This window comes from Dioscorea cayenensis, chromosome 6 (assembly GCF_009730915.1).
Source record: "Dioscorea cayenensis subsp. rotundata cultivar TDr96_F1 chromosome 6, TDr96_F1_v2_PseudoChromosome.rev07_lg8_w22 25.fasta, whole genome shotgun sequence".
Classification (NCBI taxonomy): Eukaryota; Viridiplantae; Streptophyta; class Magnoliopsida; order Dioscoreales; family Dioscoreaceae; genus Dioscorea; species Dioscorea cayenensis.
Genome location: NC_052476.1, coordinates 20,225,309 through 20,252,224, shown reverse-complemented (window position 1 = coordinate 20,252,224; position 26,916 = coordinate 20,225,309). Strand labels below are relative to the sequence as shown.

Here is a 26,916-nt window from a genome sequence, read left to right as displayed (position 1 = left end):
CACTCTTTGTTAATTTTGTTTTATAAGATATAATTATTTAAATAAATTGATTTAATAATTAATATTCATAAAAATACAAAAAATTTATATTTATATTAATATGCATTAACTTATAATCTAAATATTTATGCGCTAATATATTTATTTAAATAAACTTATTTAATAATTAATATTCATAAAAAATGACAAAAAATATGTTTTTTTAAAATCTTTATTGTCTAAATACTTAAAAAAACACAAAAAAATCGTGTAAATAAAAAAACATTGCGAAAACGAGTGATTCTATCTTGCAATTATTTTTAAAATTAAAAATATTTAAATAATAAAACTAATTGTAAATGAAAACATCCGTTTTACCTTTCCACGTTTCCCATAACAAAAAAGGGAAACCATGATGCTCGTTTCCCATGGTTAGAATAAACGTCTCACCGACCAACACGACATTCGTGTTTATTGCCTGGCCAACAAGCGTGGGCCGGCAAAGACCGACATTTTGGCTCAAAAGGACCGGTTCGAACCGGTTCGGTTCGACCGGAGAAATGCCAGCCGTTGATTTGAGTCAATGTGACTACGTGGCAATCATCCAATGGATAATAGTCAGGTTCAAGTGAGAAAGCATTGAAGATGGTTTAGATGGGACCTTGTCTCGCATTATACCCTGCATAATTATGAGCCAGTATGCCACGCTCTTCATATTCAATGTCTATAATTTTATTATTACATTTTATTGATTTAAGTTCAAAATTCATAATTCAAAATTCATAATTTTACTATAATCTTAATTTTTGTACTTATATTGTTGTCATTATTGATGGTATAATTATTTTTTTTAATAAAATATGGACAGCTATGTATAAAGACGTGTACAAACATGGAGTTATTACCTTAGTACATCTTTGTTTTCAGTGAGTGCTTCACCCGATGTATATTTGAGATTTGAACTCAAACAAAACATAAATATTTAACCAAAAAATCGGGTGAACAAATAAAAATTTTAATAAAATTATACTACATTAAATAAATTTGACAACAAAATTTTGAGGGAGTTACAATCAACATTTATGTATGTGTGTCTGTGTGTTTATATATATAAAAAATATAACTTGCACATGTTAAACATTCAGCTCACGTTATGAATTTTTTTTTTATATAAGAATAAATTTAAGTAATTATAATTTATATGTTACTTTTCAAAACATACTTTTTTTCACATGATTGCTAATTATATCTATGCCTTGAAAAAAAAAATATTCAATACAAAGAAATTTTTAATGTTGATTAATATTTTACTAATGATCATTGGTGGTCGTAGTTGATTTTCACATGTCTCTATATGCATGAGAAAATTTTTAACTCCCCAATCCTCACTATCTGTATGGTTAGGCTGCGTGGTATAATTAAAAAAATTTATGTATATTTCAGGTGCCATATTCATATTTATCATAGTTTTTGTATAAAAACTTATTCAATATAGTTACCCATGATTAAGTTACCTCAGCTCCTTATTGTTTGAAGAAACCCTCCCCTTCAATTGGTCTTTTTTTCACGAAAAACACACATGAGATAACAAATCAAGTCTTTTTCCTAAGATTTTAAATAGTTGTCCCGAATTCAAGTTATTTATGTTTTGCTTCTTCCTCGAAAAAAGATAATCAAATAATCATGAATCACTGTCCTTGTGGATCGGATTATCAATATAGGATAAAAAACTCCAAATATTTGCTACATGGAAATTTAAATATTAAAATAATAAAAAAAGTCATGGTTATTAACAAAACTTGTTGGTATAGCGTTAAAAATCATATTAAAATAAAAAAAATATTAATTTAATTATGATTGCTAAAATTATTTTTAAGCAGTTAAAACCGGTTAATTTGCATATAAAATAATGTAATTTAAAAAGTAAATATATATATATATATATTTTTATTTTCTATCTAAAGTACTTTTTGTAAACACAGTATTAATCTATTGACTCCGGATTTTCTACAAAAATGTGTCATTGTTGAGACCCAAATTTTCTACAAAGATGTGTCATTATTGAGAGACTGACTGACTGAAGATACATGTGAATTGAAATATTAACTTATGTGATGTATATGCTTTAACATGTTATATATTTTATAAAAACATGAACAAAAACATTTCTCAAAGATTAATAAATTATTTAAATAAATTAAGATATACATAAACACATATATTGATATATATATATATATATATATTATAATCACATATGACACATGGCAGTGAGTTTATTATACAAAGGATGTTCCGTTAGATACAAGACACGTGGCAGTAATTCCACAATAAATGGTCCAGATGCATTTTGATAGGTATGTCTTTCTTTAAAAAACAAGAAGGTATATACGCTGCTTTGAGATTAGCGTCAACAGATCCATCCAACGGTTGAGATTGACCCACCAATGGTTATAGCTCAATCCTATGCTCCCTCCCTCCAAACGTCTTCCTGCAGAGAGAGAGAGACAGAGAGAGAGACGAAGGAGGAAACCCTCGATAAGGGCTTCGAAATCTCTCACCGAGAGATCTCTTCTAGCCTTGATCGGAAGCCCCAATCCAAGCTTCTTCGATTGTATCACGATCACCAACCCGTTGTCTTCTTGATCGCTCGGTGAGTTGTCTTGCATTCGGTTTTTTTTGGCTTTTGGATCGATTGAGAGAGGATTTGTTTTGTTTTGGTTATTGGTTGATGTGCTGTTGTTCTTTTGATTGTTGTGATGAATTACGGGGGTTTTGGGCCAATGCGGGATCGGGATGAGATGCAATGTTGATTGGATTGTTGTTAAATGGTTGTCTCTGAGTATTGATTGAGGTGGTTGTTGATATAAACTGATGGATTTGGTAGGAGCGATTGATTAGGGATTAGGATGCGGCGAGGTGGTTTCTTCTTTTGATTTTATTATTAAATTTGGTTGATGTGTTCAATGGAGAATCTTGTGATGGAGATTGTTTGGGGAAAAGTGTCTGTTTGTGAGGATTATTCGGCCATGGTGGTCAACTTTAGATTTTGGCGTCGTTGCAATATATTTTGTTGTCTTGAGGATAGGGTTCCGTCATCATTGTCTGGAGTATTTTGTCATCACTATTCTGGGTGTTCTGTATGTTTTAAAGCAACAATGAGATATCTTTACTATTTTTCTATTGTGACTAAAGTCATTCAGTTTATGTTGCACATTGGGCACTTATTTTTCACATTTGCTATAGGATTTACCTGTGTATGAGTTTTTACTATGAATTAGATGGTGAAACTGGAGTATGATGTGGGGGAGGAGACTACATGATGAGCAACTTGGTGGTGGCTGTACTGTTGTGTTAAACCAACAAACACAAAACTTGTAGGGGAGGAAAATACATGATGAAAAGTAAAATGGAATGTGTATTTGATGGACAATTTATCTATTATGGAGGGCCATGCTTAGCAATTTAAGCTATTCCAGTCCTTATCTAGGGTCAGCATGGCCCAGTCCTAATTCTCTTTTGAGTTTTGACTTATATGAGGCAAGAACACCATCAAATCTAGATTTTAGCTATATAGTTCACTTGTGTAGGGCAGGGGATGCAAAAGGTAGAGTTTGGGTTAGCTAAAAGAATTATAGCTCACCTTTGCCATCAATATTATTTAGAATAAATGATTGTATGTAATCTATCAGTCAAATAGCCTATCCTCAAGTTTTTCAGCTTAATATTGGAAGTCATTATTAGCTGGTTATTATTTAGTTATTTTATTGCATAATTGAATTTTGTCCACATTTAAGCTTCGGTCAGAGCTTAGATGGCAGGAGCACGGAGTGGAAGTGGGAGGGTGATGATATTCAATAGAGGTAATAATAAATGTTACCTTGATTTAATGGATCTATGTATGATCACTTGAATTCTATCACACTATATGAAGTCCCTTTCCGTGATTGTATTGCTCATGTCTGAAGCATATTTTCCCAAGCTCATCACTAGAACTGTTTTACTTTTACAATAGTATGGGAGGTCGTATGACAGCAAAGTAGTAGTCTTTGGTGTAAATGCACTAGCTACTACTGTCACTTAAACTCCAAGTAACCAAGGGAGGAAAAAAGGCCAACAGCTCATATAAGTATCTCCAAACTCCAAAGGGTTGTAATTTACTTAGACCAATGCAAGAAAACTTCATTGTATTATATGAATGTTGACTATTTTTCTATGGCATTATGCTGAATAGGTAAGATTAGTTGCAGCACTATCTTGATTTTCCTTGTTCGTGGTTGATCTGTGTGACCTATATGTTTTTACTGAGCACAGGTTGCCTTGATCTCAATGGTATGCACAATCGGAGATGGGAGAATGGCTGCTATGGTGAGGCTTCTAAAAATTGAATCCTCACCAGAAATAACAGCAGGTAATTCAAGTATTACACTGGCATGATCTTTTTGTAATATATAATTGTGGATTCTAATATCATAATATGCCATCAGTTCCTGGAGTCACTTGGGAGATTATAGGTGTTTGAGTATTCATTTCTTGCCCATCTCGTTTGTTAATAGTTCTCCATACTTATATTTCATTAGTGTGTTTGCCTGTTGGGATGTTTTTTTTACGGTAAATATTTTGTCATTTCTAGAGAACTGCTATTAGGCGACTAGCTACTTCTTTGTATCTTAAAACAAGTGTTTGAAATGATTTTTCCTCTTTGGTTGAGAATTTGATGCTATCACTACATATTTCCCAACTATGTTTGCAAATCTTTCTTTGCATAATCTTGAAATATTGGTTCAATAATCAAGTTTGTCTTACCCAGTATTTGCATCATATTCTTATAAAAGTTGCTTTATGCTTAGCTTATGCTAGCTTGGCAGTTACTTTTGACTCAGAAAGGATTGCATTCCTTTTGTGGAGCCTAATCTATGCTTGTCATCCCTCATAGCCTCAAAACCATGTTACCTGTGGCCATCTAATTCTTTTATAGGCTTTTGTGTACTAGATAATAATGGGACCTACAGCTGAGTTTACCTTCGATTGTTAGTCTATTCTCTTTTGGAAAATGAAAAATAATCACTAGAATTTTGTTTAGCGGGATCATGTCATTAGTTTAAGTAACTGATACTAATGAATTGATTCAATTATGAATATGAACCATTTTGTGGGACATGATACTGATGTTTAAGCTTTTGCCCTTAAGCAAGTGGAAAGCTACGTTTTTAATATATTTTGCGTTCGTATCTGTTATTGGAAGCTAAGAAATTATTATTTAAGTTTTTACTTTCTAGAAGGTGCATTTAGCACATTGGATGGATGTCTCAACTTTAAGTAGTCTCTTCATCTTATCTGTTTGACAGAGGAGGCAAACCTCGAGAAAATTGCCAGGCAGAAGATACACAAAGAGTTTCATGATGCAGATGAAGAAAATTTACTTGAAGAAGAAGGTATTTATGCTTTCTTTAAATTAAAAATTTCGGAGGCACTTTGTATACCAAGTGATCAGAAGTTATCATTTCATCCGATATCTACTAGTTGACTGACCACCATGGTTGGATCTGGTTTTTTTATCATCATTATATTGTGTAGTTCTGATGTGGCCATGGTAAAGAAAATAGTTTTGTTATCAAGGTAACCACTGCATTGCCAAAGAAACACTGAATAGTGATGCTGATAAGCAAGAAGCATTAACAATAATGTACTCATAAAGTCTTATTGGAAAAACCTGTGGAATTTATGTTTTTTGGGATGGTTGTTTATGTGTGACCAATGTTGTTATAATGTAAACCAGGAGAGGGAGGTCCTTGTTTTTTAAAAAGAAAACGGTGCATATATGTTTGTTTTGTGGCATCCAAAGGCTGCCTAGGTGGCCATGTAGGAAACTATGCAAATGACTTTCATAAATGAGTCTTCTGCAGCCTGTTTGATGGATCTGCTTAATCATTTATCCATTTGCTAGCCTACCGTTAAGACTGCAGACCATTATTTTGTATTTATTCACCTAAGAAATCTTGTTTAATTCAGCAACAGTGTGTGGATTGGTCATTCTCGTACTTTCAATTTTGACCAACCTCCTCTTGATGGGTCTGGGCATTATTTTCTTTGTCAGTATGTCATATGATCAACTTGCAAACTTGTGAGCTGGTTTGCTTTCTTTCTTAATTAACGCCATGGTCAGGGATAAATTATATGCTTCAGAATATGATTTAACCAGCTTCTTGAGATACAACTCTGCCTGGTGAAAATCAAATGATTATCTTTTGGTCCTCTGAAAGAACACTTCAGTTAAGGTGCCTATTTATATCAATCAAGGCTCAAGAAACTTGTGCTGTTTTACTGATCGAATTTTTATATGTTGAAGATGTATGCTGTATTGTTATCCTTAGATATTGGATGCAGAATTTGTTCAGTTTTCAGTCAAGTTTCCCCCATTTTCTTGCCGTAAAATTCCAATATCTCTTGTTTCTCCTCTTTGCAGATATGCATGTATTTGATTCGAGGCCATTAACAGATCCTTTGCATCTGGTAATTCTGAAAATATCAATTTGCTTAATTTAGTTGTTGATTTGCCATTAGAGTGGTGATGGAACAATTATGCTTATCTCCTACATCAAGTGGTTATGAGTTCATTATACGTATAGTTTGCTGCTGCACTTGTTCCTAATGGTAGTGTTTATAGTGAAGGTCTGTTGTAATGCTTGTAAGAAGCCAGTCAAAGCCAGTCAATATGCAGCTCATGCAGGTCAGTTTTCTAACCAAAAGTCCTTGTTCTGATTGTATAGCTTAAAGTGTACAAAAACTCGCCCGTTTAATCATATATGTTTCCACAAGAGAGTATTGGTGGGGACTTATGATAAATCTCTGTTTATTTTAATGTTTCGTAACTCAAGCCAAATGCTCAGGAGTGTGTTCCAAATTTACAATCATTACCGAGGGCAGAATTATGCTGTCTATAATGTTCAAGCTTTCAACAATTTATCTGTTCCTTAGAAGTCGTTTCATACTAATCTGTTTTCCTATATACTTCAAGGTCTTAAAATTGTTGTTATTGCAGCAAGCTTTTTGAGTATTATGTGAAAATTATTGATTAAAATGATCATGCAGAAATTAATGAGGTTATGATATGCCATGTTTGTAGACACTGTTATTTCAATATATCTGTAACTGTATGAATTGTCGTTATTAATGAGTTCTACCAAGACATTTTTATGGTCACAATAAGACAGCCTGGTGAGAATTTCATTTATGGGGGAGTCTGCCAAAAAAGTTTAACATCTGTCAGCTCCTACTGAAAATCTACCTACATATATAAAAGTGGCAACGGGAGATATCCTAACACTGAAGTTAATCACTATATTGAGCCGAGATTCATTTCTTGTCTCCAAAGGTTGCAGGTAGCTACTATTACTCAACCGTGTGTATGTTTGCCCCACTATGCTTTTGTGATGACATTGTCCACAACCAAAGGTGCTGCTGTTTTGTCTACCATCAACCATCAACTGTTCTGATAACAAATGTTTTCTTAGGAATAAATAAATAAACATGTTGCTTTGGCTGCTGCTTTCCTTTTTAGTTATTATCCTGTTATCATGATTGGTGAACTTGTGTATCAAATATACAACTGATTTTTGCAGAGCGCTGTGTGCCACTGAACTTTAAGGAGGAACCTAAAAAGGAGTGTAATAGTAATGGGAAACATAAGAAGCCCCCAAGAAAGGGCAGAGAGAAGCTCCAAGCTGCTGACCGTATCCCATCTTAATTATTTAGAACATGTTTAAGCCATAAGCTCATATTGACTGTGTGTTTTTTTCTGTTATTGTTGACATTTATTCTTGTGTTACCCTGGGTGCTTTCCTCTTCTTGTTTACAAAGAAAGGCACCTTTAACTGGCATTTGATGCTCATGACAAGCCATGAACCAGAACCTTGAACCTTGAATTGCATAACTCTGATTGTTCTCAACTTATCCTTGATAGTATTGTTTCCAACCTTTGGTCTTCATGAAGGGGAATAAGCTGTGAATCTGTGTGCGAAACATGTTTGAAAAGGTGGGGAGTATAGCAAAGTTGAGGCTCAAGGAATATCCTTGCACTACAAATTTTACTGTACCATGTTACCATGACTTTATAGAACCAAAATCTGAGAAAAAAAAAAAATCAAATCTAAGAATGCAATGTGACTGGCGTGCGTGCATTATTCTCCTTGATGCAAAACAAAGTCATTGCTATTCAAATGAAATATCCTACTTTTGATATAGTTGTTTAGAATAGTATTATTTTGCTAATTTTGTTTCGCAACGTTAGGGCGGTGAGCCTTGATTTTGTCTCTAATTCTGTTTAGCTTTATCGATGGGTAAATTTTCATAGAGATTAACTAAGCCTTGTCCAAGGTAGGACCGTAGACTTGGTTAAATCAGTTATATTAATGCATTCTAGTTTCCATCTTTATTGCCTTTTAAATAATTTAGTATGTAAAATTTATTTTCCTTTAAAGGCTGACTGGAGAAACATGCAAGCAATCATATTAAGGAAGTCTTAATTCAGGGTAATCTTTGGGTCCTGCCACCTGATAGGGTAAGTTAATTATTACAAGCGCTAGAGGTGAATTTGTTGCATTGGCCTGCATGCCTAATTAATGTGTTTACATTAAGCTTTATACACTTTTAATGCATTGGATTGAATGAAGGTAGAGGAGGGTGCAAGGCTCCATATACTCTAATGTTTATCTTAATCGAATGCAATATGCCTCACAGATGCCCAAATAAGAAAGCCACATAAGTATTTTTATGGTCTACTTTTGACTCAATAGTTATTGAACCATGGACTTCACCTTTCCATTTTGTTCTAGACTGGTATCAAGGTACCACTTTTGTCATGGTCACATTAGCTGTTGTCTTAATGCTATGCCATATCAGTTAAATATATTGCTATTGTGCTATCATTTGTAGTTTTTATTCCTTTAAGGTTAAATTACAGTTTTCTCTCTAACGTAAGTGTTTAGTTGATTTAAGATCTTAACATATCCTAGACAAATGCACAACAGTGGGGGAGCTAGAAAATTGCCACCCTCTGGATGGGAATGGTATAGCTGATTCACAGTCAAAGTTGGATGGGGAGAGTGGCCTCGTTTCTTCACCATCTGGAGTACCAAAAGGCAACTTCTTAGATTTTTTTTTCTTCTTCTTTCTGATCGGATGTTCTGGATACTTATAATGGTTAAATGCCCTATTTCTTTCTTTTTTATATGATTTGCAATATGTTGAATGCTGGTGAACCTGAATTTTTTTTTTTTAAAATATATTGTCATTATTATTATTATTATTATTATTATTTGACTCATATCAGGCGATTTTATTATTATTGCAGCTCTTAAATATATTTCCAGAGCTTGTTTAGCAGTGTTAGCTATGCATGTTTTTTGATTGGGTCATACCCAAAGATGAGTAACACATTTCAATATTTTCAAATGATATCAGATGCTCCCATTCCACTTGCCACCAAAATTTACCACTTACAAGGAAACCATCGTCTCCGGTTAGCTCTTGGCGATCTTTATCGTCAGGCATCTGTAAAAGAACATGGTGGTTATTCCTTAAGTGCCAACTTAGTCAAGGACAAAGATTTGCTGCCTTCACAAATCACATCACACAAAACTGATGTTTCTCAGAAGAAGGTTTGTGGTTTCTTTCCTTGTTAGGACTTTATTTCAGTATCACTGTTTGTCTGTTATTTCTTTAATGCTCCTCTTGTTATAAATGCAAATATTCTCTACAGTTTTGGATAGTTCCTTCCTCTGAGTCCTCATAACTATCTCAAACAAATAGATAGTGGACCAGATTTTGCTAACTTTACAAATCAGATGAAACTTATGTTAATTTGATTTCCTGTTGTGATTATCTACTAAATATTTCCGTGATACATTCCCATCATGGATGTCTGCTCTATGTTCAACCTATTGTTAATTGGAAAGGCTTGATTGTGAATAAACAAGGTAGGTTCGTGGTGACAATGGAATTCTGAATCCAACGGAAGCATCAGAGTGATGTTTATGATAAAGTCAACCAGCAATTTGGTATAAAAGAGAGGAGTTATAGCAAATAATACTGTACCATCTATTCGCTGCAACCATACTGTTTGCCAGCGGGGAGTGCAGATAAATATCATTTTTGGACACGGTTTGGTTGGTATTATTTGTTAGCACTGCATCATGCTAAGTAATGCAGAAGGCTACTTTCAGCTGCATTTTTAGTTAAAATGCATACAAGAAGAGTGTACTAATTTTCTCAAGTTAAGGCTAATGCAAACATTTTTTAATGATGAATGGTCTTTTGAGTGTGTTTTTCTTTATTGGATATGTCAACACTCTGAAAAGGAGAAATGTAAATACGGAATTCATAGATTTGTTATATTTCTACAAGAGTATGGTATGCTATTGGTTCTTAGAAAGTTTTTAATGTGGCATGCTTTTTGAGACCTCTCCCTCATGGTTAATCGAAAATGAGCTTCATATGACTAGTGAATATGACAGATATTTCTCACAGTACAAATCCTATTGTAGTTGTCATGTCTTTTTGTTCTCTTTCACAACCTTGCCATCTCATGACTGATGACTTTTAATTTGGGTCTTTCATCACTCAACTAAGCTTTCCACCTGCAGATAAAAATGTCTGTAAAGACTTGGAGTCAATCTTCTTGATAGAGTCAAAACTGGAGTTGCTATATGATACTTTTAGGCCCCATGAAATGAAAATGGTAATGTTTCACTTTATCTTTCATGAATTATGAAGAAGGTACTAGTTTGGATTTGACTATGTATAAAACTGTGGATGAAGGTTCTCGACAAACCAATCATTTGATCATTTCATAAATAAGGGTCTCATAATCTGATTTTGCCATTAACTTCTAGTTTTTTTTTTTTTTAAAAAACCTTTTTGCCACCAATGTCTGGTTGAACTGACAGAATGTAGACTATTCTGGATAACTTCAGCAACATTGACCAGTTGCATCTTCTGCCAATAGTACTTCTTAAATGTAGTACCAACTCAACTGAGTATTAACAAACCACTACTTATGTTGGAAAGTCAAAGTATCACAATTTGATCAAGTATGAAGCTCCTTTGTTTTTGTTTTTTTCCTGGAATTGAAATTTTTTCTCCTATTTTGGTATTTCTAATGGTGTTTGCTTATTGAACATCTGCTTCATTTTGCCTTGAAAATCAGGAGGGAACATATTTCTCCGCTTCTGTTCCTAACCCAGATCAGAAGATTGCACAAAGTTTAGAACCATGCTCAAAGATTTCTAGGGGATTAGCGTCTACAATCAGCTCTTCAAACTATCTCCAAGGGAATAGTATCCAAAGACTTGGTCTTCCTGCGGCAACTACAACTACTGGATTGATGAGAACCAGATATAGTTCAGCAATATTCTCATATTCTGGGGAGTCAGGTAAACCAATAAAATTTCATCTGTGGTTTTGTACTGATTGTATGTGTTTGTATATGTTCTGTCAATATCAAAAACCAGTTTGAAGATGGCCGATTTTTATTTATAGGAACAATTCTTGCATGTCTGATTTCTACATTTACATATGCTTTCTAGTTTGTACATCGTCATGCATTTTTCCATTGTCAGCCTTGTTCTTTTCCTACTAGCCAAATCCTTGGAAATGCCTTTCTATGATGACGTTGCATCCAATTTTGCCGTATAGATATAGGACGCCCATTGCCAACCCTTGAATGAAGTTCACGGGAACTTTCTGGAAAATTAAAAAAATAGGAAAAGATTCTAGGAAACCCATTGGTCTCCCTGTAGTTGTTTCCAGCGTGTCACTGCATTCTTCATATCATTATTGCTTCTTCAACAGAAAAATCTGCAGTATTTGTTCTTTCTTCTATTTTTACTGACAGTTGATCACTTGGTCCTTGAAACAACAACCATGGGACATATACATGATACTGCATAACATGTACATGACCACCATTACTATGTACCTCGACAAACATGTAGTTTTTCCTAGATATTTTTGCTTGCATGCATCTACAAAATGGGTCATTGCTATTATACCCTTGTAAAAAAATCATATTTGCTTATATGCCTTTAGGAATCATTATTATTTGACTTGGAGTCAGCTAAAAATATCTTATAAAAAGACTGAAGACCTCTGTTTCTTTTCATCAACATTGAGAAGGGAAACTAAAGATTGGCTTAAAGTTTAAATCTATCTTTTTCCAAGATTTTTATGCCAACCTTTAACCATATAGGCAAACATGAAGTTGACGTGCATATTAGCAATTACTCACTTTTATACTGGCGCATACAATCAATTCTCTTTATTATACCTACATTCAGGCAATGTTGCAGAGTTTGCGTGTTCTGAACTTAATTTATTCAATCAGCAACTATTTGAGTACCGGGAGGTTTCATTGATAAAAAATAATGTTGCCATCTTTGCTTATATTATGAAATTGTAGTCTCCTTTTCTGGTTTCATTTTTAGAATAAATCAAGTGCATCTTGTGATACTTTTTCGGATCTCCGCTACATGAATCTGTGCAGGTTTTCTACTTTCACAGAATTGAAGTTGATACCATAAATATTGGTGCATAAAAATGAAATTTTTACCAGAACAACTCTCTTTCTTTATTGACTGTATCAAATGCTTGTGCAGGCCCTGCTCTGGGAATGACTGGGAAGACAGAAGGGAGTGTTCCTGTGTTATAACACTGATCTCAATGGAAAGAATTTTGGTCATGCAAGGTTTTACATTGTATATTCAGATCATTTTACTGGAAATTCTTAATTGGGGGAAAAATTTTTTTTCTGGTGACCTAATTAAAATTGGAAATCAATTATATATAATGTATATAGTGTACTGTCATTTAACATCTTTCATTTTGTGCTAGCATGTTGCCCTGACTGGATCATCTTTTGTGATTTTTCTGGTGATGTTTATTTATTATTTTATAGGGCATTTATGCAGAGCTGCTGTTTTATAAGTATCTATCTATATATATATATATATATATATGGTAAATAATCTAGATGGTCTTTTATTTTTGTTGTGTTTCTATTTTGGTCATCCAGCTTTAAAAAGTTACGATTTGGTCCCGTATTTTTAAATTTTTGTTACGATTTGGTCATTTAAACATACGTCGTTAACGGCGATCACATGTGACATACGTGATATATCTTTCTCAGAGCTGGCATCTGACTTTGCATATCCCAGTCGAATCAGCCCCGGAAAGATGTCCCTCAAGTATGTCACATGTGATCGTTGCTGACCGTCAGATGCTCGAAAGTGACCAAATCAGTAATAGTAACTAAAAGCGTAAAAGATTAAATTGTAATTTTTTAAAACTGGGTGATCGAAGTAGACACACAGAAGAAGGTAAAAGATCATTTAAGTTGTTTATCCATATATATATATATGTGTGTGAGAATTCTAGTATTAATGCTTTCTACAATTGAATGTTTTCCTGCAACAATAACAAGCCATTCCAACCATTTGGTTTTAATTATATGAACCTTTTCCTTTGATCTTGTTTTAAGCCAAAATATTAGATAATTCAAGATTAGATGTATCTTTTCATAAAATTTTTGGTAAACACTTTTTATATTTATTATTTATTTATTTTACTTTTGTTATTCTGCACATGAAGAGTTTTCATTATTTTGGTGGGGCATTCATTGGTCATTTGTTGTCTAACATTATTCTTGTTTTTCATACTGGTTTTGGACCGGTGATGAATAATTTTTTTTTATTTTTTATTTTTTTATTATTATTTTTTAAATTTAAAAGTCTTAGTGTTTTTTTTTTTGGCCCTTTTCAAATTAGGGTAGTTTTTTTATGTTTTACCGGATATTACATGTTCAAACACTTGAAATTATCAAATGTCTAGTATTTATAGTAATTACAATTACAAAATGATCACAAGAAATGATTGCTTATATACCCTCTGTAAAATAAGTAATTACTAACATTTTTTATTTAAAAGAAACGTATAAAAATATATATATGTATATATATAATATTGTTAGGTATATCCTCTACAATTATTTATTTGTTTATATATTCAATAGTTAAAAAACATCAATTTAAAAAAAAAATAAAAAGAAAAACAATTTATTTTTTTTTAAAATAAAAACTTTACTTAATAATAATTTGTAAAGATATCTAAGCAAATATAATTTTTTTACAACAACACAATTAACAAATTGTCCTTTTCTCAAACATAAATACCAAAGACATGAACAATTCTTATATAAAAATTACCAAAATTCCTACTCTTTTAAAGGGGGGTTTTCAAGTAAAAATTTGGCTAATCAGGGACTTAAATAACATTTCAATATAGTCCAAGGGTTTAAAAGTAAAATAATCCCCTTTCAAGAAGTGAGCCTTGTTTACCTTCCACTTCCCCTTCGCCTTCCCATTTCATCCTCTCTTTCTCTCTCTCGATCGATTGATAGCTCCGGCGGACGACGTCGTGAAGACCTAATTGGTTCTTCTTTCAATCTTTGTGTATGATTGTTTACTATGATTCTATTAATTCCTGAGTTTAAGCCCTCATCCGTGGTTTTCTTGAATCGTGTTCTTGTTTCTTGTTTTCTTGTTTTGTTTTCATTTGGCGATCGGGGTGGATCGCATGGTGCGATCTTCTGTGGATTTTGCTTTTCTTTGTACGTTTTGATTGAATTTAGGGCTGTAGTCTCTGAAAAATCTTTGGTTTTTCTTAATCTTTTTTGTTGGAAAAGTTCGGGTTTTTTTAGTTTGTTGTTTAGCTGTTTTCATTTGGGAATCGAGCGTGCGAGAGAGCTGATATGTTGTTATTGATGGCTAGTCAAATATTTTGATTTGCTTACAAATATCTAGCGACTGTTAAGTGATGCTGTAGTGTGTCTTTTTGCAAAATTTAGTTGTTTTCTTGAGTGTTTTAGAGATGTTGATAAGTTTGGCTTGTTCTTGTTGATTAAGGCATTCTAGCAATGCATCGTGTGCCGAGCGCTGGCAATGCATCAAACTCATCTCGATCACGGAAGGAGAAACGCTTGACGTATGTTCTGAATGATGCAGATGGTTCCAAGGTCAGTGCTTGGTACTGTCTTGATTGATCCTTCATTTTTTTTTCTTTTTGCGCCCTGTATTTCGTGTTGTTTTTATAGTTTTTCAGTTTTTGCTTCAAGAGTTGCTGTTTGCAGCATTGTGCAGGCGTGAACTGTCTAGCTGTTTTGAAGAGCCCATCTTCTGATAGCTGTGATTATCTTTTTACTGGAAGTCGAGATGGGACGTTGAAGAGGTGGGAGTTAGGGGACAATGAGGCTATGTGCTCAGCAACATTTGAGTCACATATTGATTGGGTATTCTTCCAAAGTTCATATTTGGTTTTAACTTACAGTCTCTCAACTCCTTACATTTCTTGTTAAAAATGCCTTTATGTTCCCATTTTTATTTAGAGAATGTAGTTAAAATAAAAGATTTGATTGGTAGCATGTGATTTATTTTCGTATGATCCCGGAAATATTAAATTCTGTCTGAATTATGATTATTTGCTTTTTTACTAAAGGTTTAATTTTTATCCGGATATCTTCACCTTGTGGATAGCTTGGGAGTATGTCATATGCAAGTACCAATGTTCTTTCACCATTTTTGTTTTTCAGGTCAATGACGCAGTTCTTGCTGGTAACACCCTTGTTTCGTGTTCTTCAGATACAACCCTCAAGGTTTGCTGGTTTTATTGATATCATTTGAAAATGGTAATGAGTGATCTCCTCCATCACTTTTTTTCGTTTGTTGTAGGCATGGAACTGCTTATCTTCTGGCACTTGTGCCAGAACCTTTTGTCAGCATTCAGACTATGTTATTTGTCTTGCTGCAGCTGAAAAAAATGTAAAGTGAAATCCTCAAACTCTGCCTTGAGTATGATTTTTTGTTTCTGTGAACAATCTGTTATATTAGCAGTATTTGAATAAGTGTATAGCTTAGTGCTATAAATCATTGATCCATTTGTAGTTTTTTGCATTTTAGAATCAAATTGTTGCTTCTGGAGGTCTTGGTAGGGGAAGTCTTTATTTGGGATATTGAAGCAGCACTTGCTCCAATAGCTAAATGTAATGATTATATGGAAGATGAAGGTTTAAGTGGAGCTGTTTGTTTGGGAAATTCTGGGCTTTCTATGACAAATCTCCGTTCAATTAATTCAAGCAGCAATATATCTGCACATAACACTCAATCACCTGGATATCATCCAATTGCCGTCAAAGGGCACAAGGAATCAGTTTATGCCCTTGCAATGAATGGCAGCGGAAACCTACTTGTGTCTGGTGGAACTGAGAAGGTGTGCTTATTTTCTTCATCCCGATTAGCTCAAATGCAACCCTGGTGATTTTTTTGAACTTGAAGTTCTATAATCAATTTTCTGTATTTTATCTGTTCTGCTGTTTAGTAAGTCTGAAATCCACTTATGAGTCATTAGCCAGAAAATTACGTTGTTTTATTGATTTTTATATGTAGGTTATCCGGGTATGGGATCCAAGAACTGGTTCAAAGAACATGAAGCTAAGAGGTCATACTGACAACGTTAGGGCTTTACTTCTGGACTCCACTGGCAGGTTGAAACCAGTGATTTTCTATGTGCTTTTTAAAAATAAATTCAGCTAGTCCATTTCTTTATTACTTACATTTTCCTCCCTATTTCTCTTTGGTTTATCAGTAAACGTGACATGTAACTTCAAAAGTTTGCTTTTGATTATTAGAGGGGAGCCATGGACTTTATTTGGTTAATAGATGTTTTATATGTGCAATTATTCAAAGTTGTATCTGAGGTCATTGAAGTTGAACTAGATCCTTAATTGGGTTATATTTTTATGCCATTTGAAATTCTTAGAGTTGTGGATGGGAGGATATTTGCATCCTGACAGAATATTCCTTCTGTACAGTTGTACGCTGTCATTTTTGTCACTGATAAGTATGGTCTACTTGTATATTCCTCTTGTTTTGATCTGTTTACCTGACTTTTATTGGCATGGTCAGAAAACCTTTCTGTGCATCTATACTGAATCTCATCAACATGTATCTGATTGAAGACTGTTTGAGCTCTTGGCAAGCTCATCACTTTAATTTGGAAGATGGAAAATTATTGCATGCATTTTGTTCTTTTTTGTTTTTGAGAAGTTGATCGGTTAAAACCCTGTTTATATTCTTTGAATAAATTAAACATGCAAAAATCTCAAAAGTTTTGCGCCTATCTGTAATTTATTTTATTTCATTATACATCACTATTTTTTCTGTTCTTGCAGGTATTGCTTATCAGGTTCTTCTGACTCAATGATTCGGTAAGCCTTTTAACTTTCCTTGTACTCATATGTGTATATATATATATATTTTCTCTCTTGGTGTTACTTGGTGGAAGGATTTTGGGAAGCAAAGTTACAGTGTGTTCAAATTTATGTAATTTTAACATGACCGCGGAATGTTGGAAATATCTTTTTTGATCTTTAACTGATGTGGTCATTATTTTATCATTTCTTGTAGTTTATGGGATCTTGGTCAGCAGCGCTGTGTGCATTCTTATGCTGTGCACACAGACTCAGTTTGGGCACTTGCTAGCACAGCAACATTCAGCCATGTTTATAGTGGAGGGAGGGACCTTTCAGTAAGTAGCAATATTTTAATGGCTATTGGTGAATTACAATTTCCAAGATTTTACAACCATCTTGCTGTCTATGCGTTCTTTGGGTGTTTTCAGTTGTACCTGACTGACTTATCAACAAGGGAGAGTGTCTTGCTTTGCATGAAAGAGCATCCTATTTTGCAAATGGTCCTTGGTAGATGATAGCATTTGGGTTGCAACAACAGATTCTTCTGTGCACAGGTGGCCAGCTGAAGGACATAATCCACAGAAAATTTTCCAAAAAGGTGGCTCATTCTTAGCTGGAAATTTATCCTTTTTCGAGGGCTAGAGCTTGTTTAGAAGGATCTATGCCTGTAAGTGGTCTTTTGTTGTAATTCTTTATCTAGCTTGACATTATTCATGCATGATACTGTATCCTCTTCGTTGATGTCAACTGATTTTTTGTCACATATGTTATTATATCTTATCTGGAATTTAAACAAGTTTAGGTTATACTCGTCATCTTTTTGTAGCAGCCTTTTTCCTGTTCAATTTTCTTTCATGTGTTATATAAATCTTGTTTGGAGTTTGAGACAAAATGATTAAATGTTTCATTTTATATCCAGGATCCTGTTTACAAAGAACCATCATTTACTATTCCTGGTATCCCTGGAATCGTACAACATGAAATTCTTAATGACAAAAGACATGTCTTGACCAAGGTGTAGTTTTTGATTTGGCATATGAGAATTACTTCCCTGCATTCTTTTAATTGTTATGACTATGTGAGCAATTCAAATGGTGAATTTATGTCAGTATAAAATCTTTTCCAGGACACTGCAGGTTCTGTTAAGTTGTGGGAGATTAGCAATGGTGCTGTTGTTAAGGACTATGGCCAGGTTTATACATTTTTAATGATATCATATTCAAATAAAGTTTTCTTTTTGATTGATATTCTTGGAAGAGCATCTTCATCGGTGGATGTTTGAAGTTTACACCTTGAGCTTCTTTTTTTGTGAGTAGGTTTTACTAAAGTTAATATCATGCAGAGAATTCATTCACTCACTGTTTTTTAGGTTTCCTTTGAAGAGAAGAAAGAAGAGCTCTTTGAAATGGTATCATATTATCTTACTTGTATGATTGTTCTGTATCTCATAAGATTTACAGTTAGCAGTGTCTATGGACAATGCTTTGTTTTATTTCTCCAGGTGAGCATTCCTACATGGTTTACTATGGATACTCGTCTTGGAAGCTTGTCTGTTCATTTGGATACCCCACAATGTTTTTCTGCTGAGATGTATGCTGCTGACTTAAATATTTCGGGAGTACCTGAGGACCACAAGGTGAACACAATATTTCAATGTCTCTCATTTTGCTCTGTGATATTTGATAGGGAGTTAATCCTGGTGCAAATAGAGTTTAGGTCAGTGGGCATTATTGTTTATATGGACGTGCTGTTCATAACAAGAAAAAACTATAGAACATTCTGACTTGTAATATGGTAAAGTTGATGATAAGAACATTACTGTATTCATGTAGTTTTATTAATTATGCTAATTTTGTGCCTTTTATTAGTTTTTCTCCTCTAAATTTATTTTCTTTCTTATTAGTAATCGTGCCTTGTTTAAAATTACCTTGTTTTTTTTCCTTTAAATTTAAATTTTTTTCCTTAATAGTAAATGCGCCTTTTGTAAAGTCACATAATTTTTCTCCCCCAAATTTATTTTCTTCCTTGTTAGTAAATGTGCCTTTTTAAAATCCCAATTAACACTAATTGAAAAAAATATTGAATATAGAGCTAATAGGGGAAAAAAGGACAAGCACGTTTTTTTTATGCCTGGTGACTGGCAAAAAGCGCTCGTTTGGGCTCGCTTCAATGAAGGCACCTCGCCTAGGGGTGTTGAGGTGATGGGGCCTCGCCTCGAGCGCCTAGGCGAGCGCTTTTCTCGCTTTTAATAACACTGATGTGTTTTTGATACATCTGTTTTTCTTAATAAATTTCTAATATTATTCATGTTGAATGGATTCTGTCTTGCCAAGTGCTTTCTAGTTTTCTTTCTAGATATACTTCATTACAGAAGTGCAATCCTATTGTTGACACAATTCAGAAATTTGACCCTAATCTCCATCTAATGCTCCATTGGCTATATACTAAAGATATGATCATTCTTGAATTTTTCCAGATCAATTTAGGTCAGGAGACTATTCGTGGGTTATTGACACATTGGCTGGCTAAACTAAAACAAAGACCTCGTTTACAAGCATCACTTAATGGTGACATTCCGGTGGGAAAGGATGCCTCAGTCAGGAATCTTTTACATCCAAGAGTAGATGTTGATGATGGAGTTGAAAATCACAATGCCGTGCTTCCTCCATTTGTGTTTTCAACTGTATCTCCACCCTCCATTATTACAGAAGGCTCACAAGGTCCTTGGAGAAAAAAAATCACTGATTTAGATGGGACAGAAGATGAGAAGGATCTCCCACGTTGGTGTTTAGATTGTGTATTACACGGCCAAATACCTCCAAGGGATAACATGAAGTAACTTCTGAGCTTAATGCCTTATAATTTTGCTCACATTTGAATTTTATATTTCTGTTCAACATTTTTTTAATGTGGGTTTTTGTATACCATTTCTGAGTAAGATGCAAGTATTTAGTTTCATTAGTCTCTAACTAATATTGTTCTGTCTTTGGGATTTCGAAACTCATCATTCATATCTAAGTTTTTCCAGTGATATTTGCAAATTGGTTTGTAAGGCGTAAAAATGCTTAGTAATTGTCTCTTTTCCTTCTCAATAAACAGAAACTATTGTACAAGATGACCTTTTATTAAGTAAAACTTTTAGCAAATTGTCAACTATGGTACAAGAGAACATTGATTTGGATATTTTTCTCTTAAATTCTGACGTACATTTTTTTTTGAAATGTTGACCAATGAGATTATTTGCACCCATTACACCTATTTATGCTTGTTGTTACTTCTTTGTAGGTGTAGCTTTTACTTGCAACCATATGAAGGTTCAAATGCTCCGGTCCTTACACGAGGGAAACTTAGTGCACCTCGGATATTGCGGATGCATAAAGTAAGCTTCACTTCGTATTATTATTATTATTTTTTTCCTGGGATCTGGCTATACATGTGCACATGTCTTGGTGCTGCTAGTTCTGATTAGTGGTTGAAATAATTATACTGGACATTTTCTCTTCATAGGCAATTTTCCTTGGTCTTGAATGAGATCCCCTGAATTTTTTTCATTGGATTAGAAGAACTTAATTTGACTCTAAGAAAACTCTCCAACCATCTCATGCATTGCACATTATACATATATAAATTACATGTTGAACATAGCACTTATAGTCATCATATGCATCATTCATAGATCACTGGTCTAGAACTGACTATAGCTAGCCTTTCTTTGAATTTCTTTTCTTATTTTTGGTTTATGGCTCTCAGATTAATATCTGCAAGGCAGAACCCCAGAGCACCAACTTTCTGTAGTAGTTTATAATGGAACATAGGTTGATTCTGCAATTATTTACGTGCTGTTTTTGTTCTTTTGTGATGCACTGAACATGTTCATTCAATTTCCAATGTTTGTTTCAATGTAATTTTTATCTAACTACAGATGGTAGCTCTGTGGGTAGCATATTTCTACCTCGTTCAATAGAGTTCGTTATTTTTTATCTATATTAGTTTTGATTTATGCATTTGCTGCAGGTAGTTAACTATGTCATAGAGAAAATGGTGCTTGACAAACCTTTAGAAGGTGAAACTTCAGATGGAACACTTAATTTAGGGCGTGGCATTGGTCAATTACAATTTCCCTCTCTGGGAGACGGTTCCATCCGGTCAGGGCTAAAGCCATGGCAGAAGTTGAAGCCGTCCATCGAAATCCTATGTAATAACCAGGCAAGTTTGAAGGAAGAATCAATAACAAACTTTAATGCTGCTCTTTACTTTGATACACTAATTTTTAGCTTCTTTACCTTCCGTTTGACAAATATTCTATTCTATTCCCCGTTCAACGGTCTTTTAATTTCCTTTCTGCCATTCTGGAATATATATAATTGTCAATTTATTCTACACTTGATTTGTGATTCCACTAACAATCAACGCACCTTATTTACATGAACTCGGGAAAAAATTACGATAGAAAAAGCATCTCTTTTCGGTAAATTTCTGCTTTGATTAACACTGAACCAGTTAATTAGCAGGCCTGAAAGAAGTTGAAGAAATATTTTTACTACATTTTCATTGTTCGATGTGATTGTTTCTCCATTCATCATAGTTTGCTTAAATTGCAGTTGTTATCACCCGAGATGAGTCTGGCCACTGTTCGAACATATATATGGAAAAAACCGGAAGATTTGGTCCTTAATTACAGATTGGTAAAGACCAAGTGATTCTGCATGCAATAACAGAAGGTTCGAACACGGTTCTGCTGTATAAATTTCTGAATATCGTTAATGCGCAAACAATTCTTGACTTTGACTTTTTTGCTTTTGAAGTTACTAAGAATGTGCGACAATCTGTGATGTACATACGGTTCCTGGATATCAGTTCCTCAATCGACTAAATTGTGTTTTACATGTAAATGTTGGAGATTGTGTTGTTTTTCTTAAGAAAAAGAAAAAGAGACAAACTGCAGAAAGTTCATCAGCTTCTGTTTGCGGCTACCCGACGACGATGACTCTGAGTTGCCAAACAAGGCCTTGGTATACAAATAGAGATTATATCGAAATCATTGTAGATGTTTTCTGTTTGTTTGTTTATTTGCTTAGAAAAAAGAAAAACAGGTTGAAATAATGTTCGGCATCCATGATCATAAACTTGTTTTAATTATTGTATAAAAATTCTGGTTGTGATTCAGACATTGCGTTTTTTTTAGTCTCATTTTCAGCAACTTTTCACACTGAACAGGTAAATATTAGTTTTGTATAACAAGTACTCCAAAAACAAAACATACAGTTTCATATATATATATATATATGTACGAGTATATATATGGACCATTCTTTTATGGATGTTTCAGAAATAAAAAAATTTATGGATGTCCATTATAGTTGTTGGATTTCAATCCAATGACCAGCAATGATAAAGTAGTTAATATAGTAATTATTGTTTTGAACAGTATTATAGTATACAGTATTATTGTTTATCGATTCAAAAACTGATAATTGGATGTTCATAGGATCTTCATAGAAAATGTTTTGCCTACATATATGTATGTGAAAAAATATAATTTATAAAATGAAAAGTAATCAAATAAGGAGTAATTTTTTAAAATAATTAATTAATTATTTATTATTATCACAACCTGCAAAAAGGAATGCCATCAGTGGAAGCTGAGTAGTTGGGATAAAAGTTCCTGTTTTAGTTACTCATCATATTCATCTACTTTTTTTGAGTCTTTTACTTTGCTTTGCCGCCGCAAAAACACTGACAACCCACCACCTTCAATCTTTTTATAAACACAAACTTCAAAGAGAGAGTTTTCAGTTGGAATCTATGCATGCATACACTCCTCATGAATATATATATATTAAATTATAAATCTATACTTTAAAACTATTCATGCACTTGTTCTACATTCAAAGACACAAATTCAATATATTTTGGTTTTTGTTACATATGTATGTATATGATAAAGCTATACAAATATATGTAAAAAAAAAAAACAAGTATTAGATAATAAGCAAAAGGTCATCTTTGATCCTAAGAAAGGAAGCAGGCAAATCAGGGAGAAGAACAGTGAGAGAAATGAGAAGCTTGTTGAGCTCTTGAGTAGTGACACTGCAAGACAAGACTTCAGCATTGTGTTTTTCAAACACTTGCAACACTTGTGTTACTATTCCAGGCTTTGATTCCAATGATAATGTGAACAGTTGTGTGTTGTTTGTGATCCTCATCATATTATCATTATCATTATCATTATTGTTCTTGTTCTTCTTCTTGATGATACAAGTACTAGCACCAGCAGCAGCAGCAGTAGCAGTAGCAGTAGTAGTCTCTGTTTCAGGATCATGTTGTCTTATTGAAGCTTTGGTTGTCTCCAGAGCTATCACTGTTTCTTCAAGCCTTTTTATGTAGCTTATTGTTTCATCTATCACTCTTGTTCTTGTTGCCTGCTTTCATTTTGTCCATGCATCAAATACATACATGCATATATAGACATGTATTTAGTTTTTCAATGAAGAAACAGTAACAGAAACAGAAACAGAGAAAGAGAGAGATGCAGTAAAAGATAGAGAGATGTAGAGGAGACCTTGGGGAAGAGATTAGGAACAATGGATTGAAGAGTGGAAAAGTATTCAGTCATCTTCTCTCTTCTGTTTCTCTCCATGCAACCCATGTCCTTCTTGACAGTCTGAGAAGAGCTTGAGTCCTTCTCTTTCATGTCACTTCTTTCCATTGTTGTTATTTTATCACAACCTGCTTTTTCTGGAGCTGCTTCTACACTTGTAACTGATAAATGAAGAAGAACATTGAACATTGAGAGACACAGAGAGAGAAAAAGAGAAGAGTTTATGAAGGTGATATGATATGATGGTTGGTCTTTGTTTGGTTGGAGAGTTGGGAGTGTTATCATTGTGATGAACAGAGGTTTTGTTTCTTGTTTTGGAAATTGAGTCAGATTGTGACTGTTGGAAATATTGGTCTCTAGAGTATAGAGTTTTGGAGAGGTTCACAGAAGGATCAAAGAATGTGACCAAAAAACAAATGCCTCATTATCATCACCATCACTAAATCTTAATTCACTTCTTTATCATTATTATTGTTTCTTTTCTTTTTTTTTTTTATTGTTTGTAGTGTAAATTAGTGTTGAATTAGTGACAAAATTGCAGTCCTTTTTCATCAGTAAAAGTTTATCAATTCTCTTTTCTTGCAGTAATCTTATCAGAAAAATTTCACAGAGCAAGTAATTAACAGACAATATTGTTTTCCATCGGTTGCTCGTAGAAACTGCTATTCGATTCTTTGATTTCGATCTATTGTTTCTGTTTCATGAACATTCATCGACAGATATCTTCGATTATTAAGTTCAAGAGAAATTTCGATCCCCATTGACACAAACTCTAGACAAATAACACAACGTAAATCTATTCTTCTATTCAAAACAACAACACAAATTGTATACAAAGTTTTACACCAATCTGTTTCTTCTTTGACTCTGTAACTCTGTAAAAACAAACCTCAAAAACTTAACTATTTGATACATTGCACACTTGAATTGAACTTGTAAAAACAACAACAATAACAACAGACAAAAAAGAAAACATAAACCAACAAAACGGACAGAAACATGATACAAGTGGAAATCATCAGAGAGATCTCTTGTGGAGATTAATGATACCGAGAACGACAAGCAAGACATAGGCCAATGCCGCGAACATAGAGAGGACAATCGCGGCGGTGGCCTGCCCGCAAAAGCTCCCGACAATGTCACAAATCTTAGTCCAACCAAGGCGATCGCTACCGTTACTCGCTATGACACTTGTATTTGAAGCCGCGCTATTGCAAGAGAAGAGGAGTATTGCCACCAATAAATCGGCAATGTTGAATGGGAGTTCTAGATTACTAGAACTTGCCCGATTGGCGATTGATATTGCAAGGGCGGCCGCGGAGTATACAAAGACAAGCACATTGATTATTATGAAGTATCTGCATACCAAATTAATAGCAAACAAGATTAAGCTGTGATCAAGATACAAAAACTAGACTAAATAGTAAGAAAAACAGTAATCAAATGAGACTAAATACAGAGAATTAATCATAAGATTCATGTTAAACAAAAGGACACAAGAACATATGTAAATATAATCCAAAATTTTGGCTTTCTTGACAAAATCAAATGGTTCTCAATCAATAACCATACAAGACATGAAATATACATAAAAGGAGTTATGAATTAAATATAAAGTTACTAAAAAAACAAAAATTCAGAACAAGATAAATCTAAATAACTAAAAAAAGAGTAATTTTTCTTTGTGAAAAATATATAATCCAAAATTTTGGTTTTCTTTATGAAATCAAATGGTTCTCAATCAATAACTATACAATACATGAAATATGCATCAAAGAAGCTATGAATTTAATATAAAGTTACTAAAAAACAAAAATTTAGAACAAGATAAAATCCAAATAACTAAAAGGAGAGAGAAAAAATTTCCATTGCTCATCACCTGATTGATGATATTCCAATGAGAAGATCATATATAAAAAAAGACCAAATGGAAAAACTCAAGAACAAGTTCATTCACGACAGATCAAAGATCACAAAGTTTCCATTTTTCTTCTGCTTCTCTAGAATCAAAGATGACAACAACAGAACTCAAATCAAATAAAAAAAACAAGAAGAAAAAAAAAAACAAATTCAAAAACCAATCAAACATCAAAACCCCATTTAAACAGGACAAGCAGGTAATCCAATGACACAAATCAATCAAGAAACCAAATAAAAAAGCCACCTTTCCGGATGAAAACACAAGAACAAATCCTTGCGCAACCAATCAATCATCAAATTGATAAATCAAAGAGAAAACAAAAGAGAAAAACCATAAAGAATCAAATCAAAGGATGAATGAATGGCATATACACATAGGCAGCGGCATAGGTGGATTTGACGGTGCCGGTGATGGTCTGAGAGGTGAGAGTGGATGGGTCGTTGATAGTGATGGTCTTGGTCTGCTTGGCAACGCCCATAACGATAGCAGAGATGAAAGTGAGCAACACGGCGGCGCCGCGGAGGATGTAGCCAGGCAAGGGCGAGGAGGAGGAGGAGGAAGAGGAGGAGAGAGGGCGGATGGTGTAGGGTTGGGGTAGAGAAGGGGGTGCTTGAATGCCATCAAAGCCGGGCTTATGGTTGGATGCCATTGAAGAAGAAGAAGAAGAGAGTGAGAAAAAGCTTTGAGCTTTGAGATTTGTTAAGTATAAAAAAGAAAGAATGGTACTTTGCTTTGCTTTGCTTTGTTTTGCTTTGTGTTGGTGGAGGTGAGTGTGCACTCTATATATATACACACACAAATTAAAATTAAAAAATTAAAAAAATAAAAATAAAAAATTACAAAATTACAAAATTAAAAAAAATGAAAAATAATAATAAAGAAAATCGAAGAGAAAGGAATTTAAAATTTATATATATTGACAAATGTGCACAAACTATGTGTTAGAATGACACATATGAGAAAACACTTGATGTCAATGTATCAACTGTTGTGTTGTTGATAAAATAGTATATTTTTTTAAAATATTGCTGTTATGATGTGTGTATATGTATAATAATTTTTAGTATGAGTTGCTATAAGTGACCGACTCTTGAGTATTTAAATAAATTTGAGTTT

The 26,916-nt window shown here is 33.7% G+C and overlaps 4 protein-coding genes across 6 annotated transcripts; 2 read left to right on the top strand and 2 right to left on the bottom strand.

The window, feature by feature from the left end:
- The first annotated feature begins 2,480 nt into the window (after positions 1-2,480).
- Positions 2,481-12,945, top strand: LOC120263693. Of its 3 annotated transcripts, XM_039271658.1 has the most exons (11): positions 2,481-2,632; positions 3,787-3,842; positions 4,294-4,390; positions 5,328-5,414; positions 6,446-6,492; positions 6,652-6,709; positions 7,602-7,712; positions 8,994-9,119; positions 9,442-9,638; positions 11,186-11,411; positions 12,633-12,945. In XM_039271658.1, exons 3-11 carry the CDS (start codon positions 4,309-4,311, stop codon positions 12,683-12,685), a joined length of 987 nt encoding a protein of 328 aa, XP_039127592.1. In that variant the 5' UTR covers positions 2,481-2,632; positions 3,787-3,842; positions 4,294-4,308; the 3' UTR covers positions 12,686-12,945. The 3 variants fall into 3 exon arrangements, with proteins under 3 accessions (XP_039127592.1, XP_039127591.1, XP_039127593.1); XM_039271657.1 differs by lacking the exon at positions 3,787-3,842; XM_039271659.1 differs by lacking the exons at positions 3,787-3,842; positions 7,602-7,712; positions 8,994-9,119.
- A 1,430-nt stretch (positions 12,946-14,375) lies between these two features.
- LOC120263539 (WD repeat-containing protein 48-like) lies at positions 14,376-22,444 on the top strand. The gene is given in 22 exon segments (XM_039271488.1): positions 14,376-14,463; positions 14,937-15,046; positions 15,161-15,319; positions 15,620-15,682; positions 15,759-15,848; positions 15,987-16,016; positions 16,018-16,296; positions 16,473-16,570; positions 17,258-17,293; positions 17,493-17,613; positions 17,707-17,778; positions 17,780-17,905; positions 17,907-17,945; positions 18,198-18,293; positions 18,405-18,470; positions 18,648-18,686; positions 18,780-18,914; positions 19,755-20,113; positions 20,564-20,657; positions 21,293-21,484; positions 21,880-21,999; positions 22,084-22,444. Coding segments are annotated over 20 exon segments (2,292 nt in total). The 5' UTR covers positions 14,376-14,463; positions 14,937-14,947; the 3' UTR covers positions 21,979-21,999; positions 22,084-22,444.
- Positions 22,445-23,259: 815 nt separating this feature from the next.
- LOC120263244 (transcription factor bHLH35-like) lies at positions 23,260-24,068 on the bottom strand. The gene is made up of 3 exons (XM_039271112.1): positions 23,841-24,068; positions 23,544-23,700; positions 23,260-23,423 (listed from the first exon to the last, which is right to left on the bottom strand). Exons 1-3 carry the CDS (start codon positions 24,066-24,068, stop codon positions 23,260-23,262), a joined length of 549 nt encoding a protein of 182 aa, XP_039127046.1.
- Positions 24,069-24,660: 592 nt separating this feature from the next.
- Positions 24,661-26,542, bottom strand: LOC120263049 (CASP-like protein 1E1). Its single transcript, XM_039270970.1, has 2 exons — positions 26,172-26,542; positions 24,661-25,237 (listed from the first exon to the last, which is right to left on the bottom strand). The coding sequence occupies exons 1-2, from the start codon at positions 26,447-26,449 to the stop codon at positions 24,898-24,900; spliced, it is 618 nt and encodes a 205-aa protein (XP_039126904.1). The 5' UTR covers positions 26,450-26,542; the 3' UTR covers positions 24,661-24,897.
- Between the last annotated feature and the right edge of the window lie 374 nt (positions 26,543-26,916).

What these genes read in the sequence shown, in the direction of transcription:
- LOC120263693 (XM_039271657.1), top strand. Translation starts at nt 4,309, where the DNA reads ATGGTATGCACAATCGGAGATGGGAGAATGGCTGCTATGGTGAGGCTT. An exon ending in TAACAGATCCTTTGCATCTG is followed by an intron (nt 6,493 to 6,651) that starts GTAATTCTGAAA and finishes TTTATAGTGAAG; the next exon opens with GTCTGTTGTAATGCTTGTAA. An exon ending in GAAGCTCCAAGCTGCTGACC is followed by an intron (nt 7,713 to 8,993) that starts GTATCCCATCTT and finishes AACATATCCTAG; the next exon opens with ACAAATGCACAACAGTGGGG.
- LOC120263244 (XM_039271112.1), bottom strand. Translation starts at nt 24,068, where the DNA reads ATGTTCAATGTTCTTCTTCATTTATCAGTTACAAGTGTAGAAGCAGCT. An exon ending in TTCCTAATCTCTTCCCCAAG is followed by an intron (nt 23,701 to 23,840) that starts GTCTCCTCTACA and finishes AAATGAAAGCAG; the next exon opens with GCAACAAGAACAAGAGTGAT. An exon ending in TGCTGCTGCTGCTGGTGCTA is followed by an intron (nt 23,424 to 23,543) that starts GTACTTGTATCA and finishes AGCCTGGAATAG; the next exon opens with TAACACAAGTGTTGCAAGTG.
- LOC120263049 (XM_039270970.1), bottom strand. Translation starts at nt 26,449, where the DNA reads ATGGCATCCAACCATAAGCCCGGCTTTGATGGCATTCAAGCACCCCCT. An exon ending in ACCTATGCCGCTGCCTATGT is followed by an intron (nt 25,238 to 26,171) that starts GTATATGCCATT and finishes TTTGGTATGCAG; the next exon opens with ATACTTCATAATAATCAATG.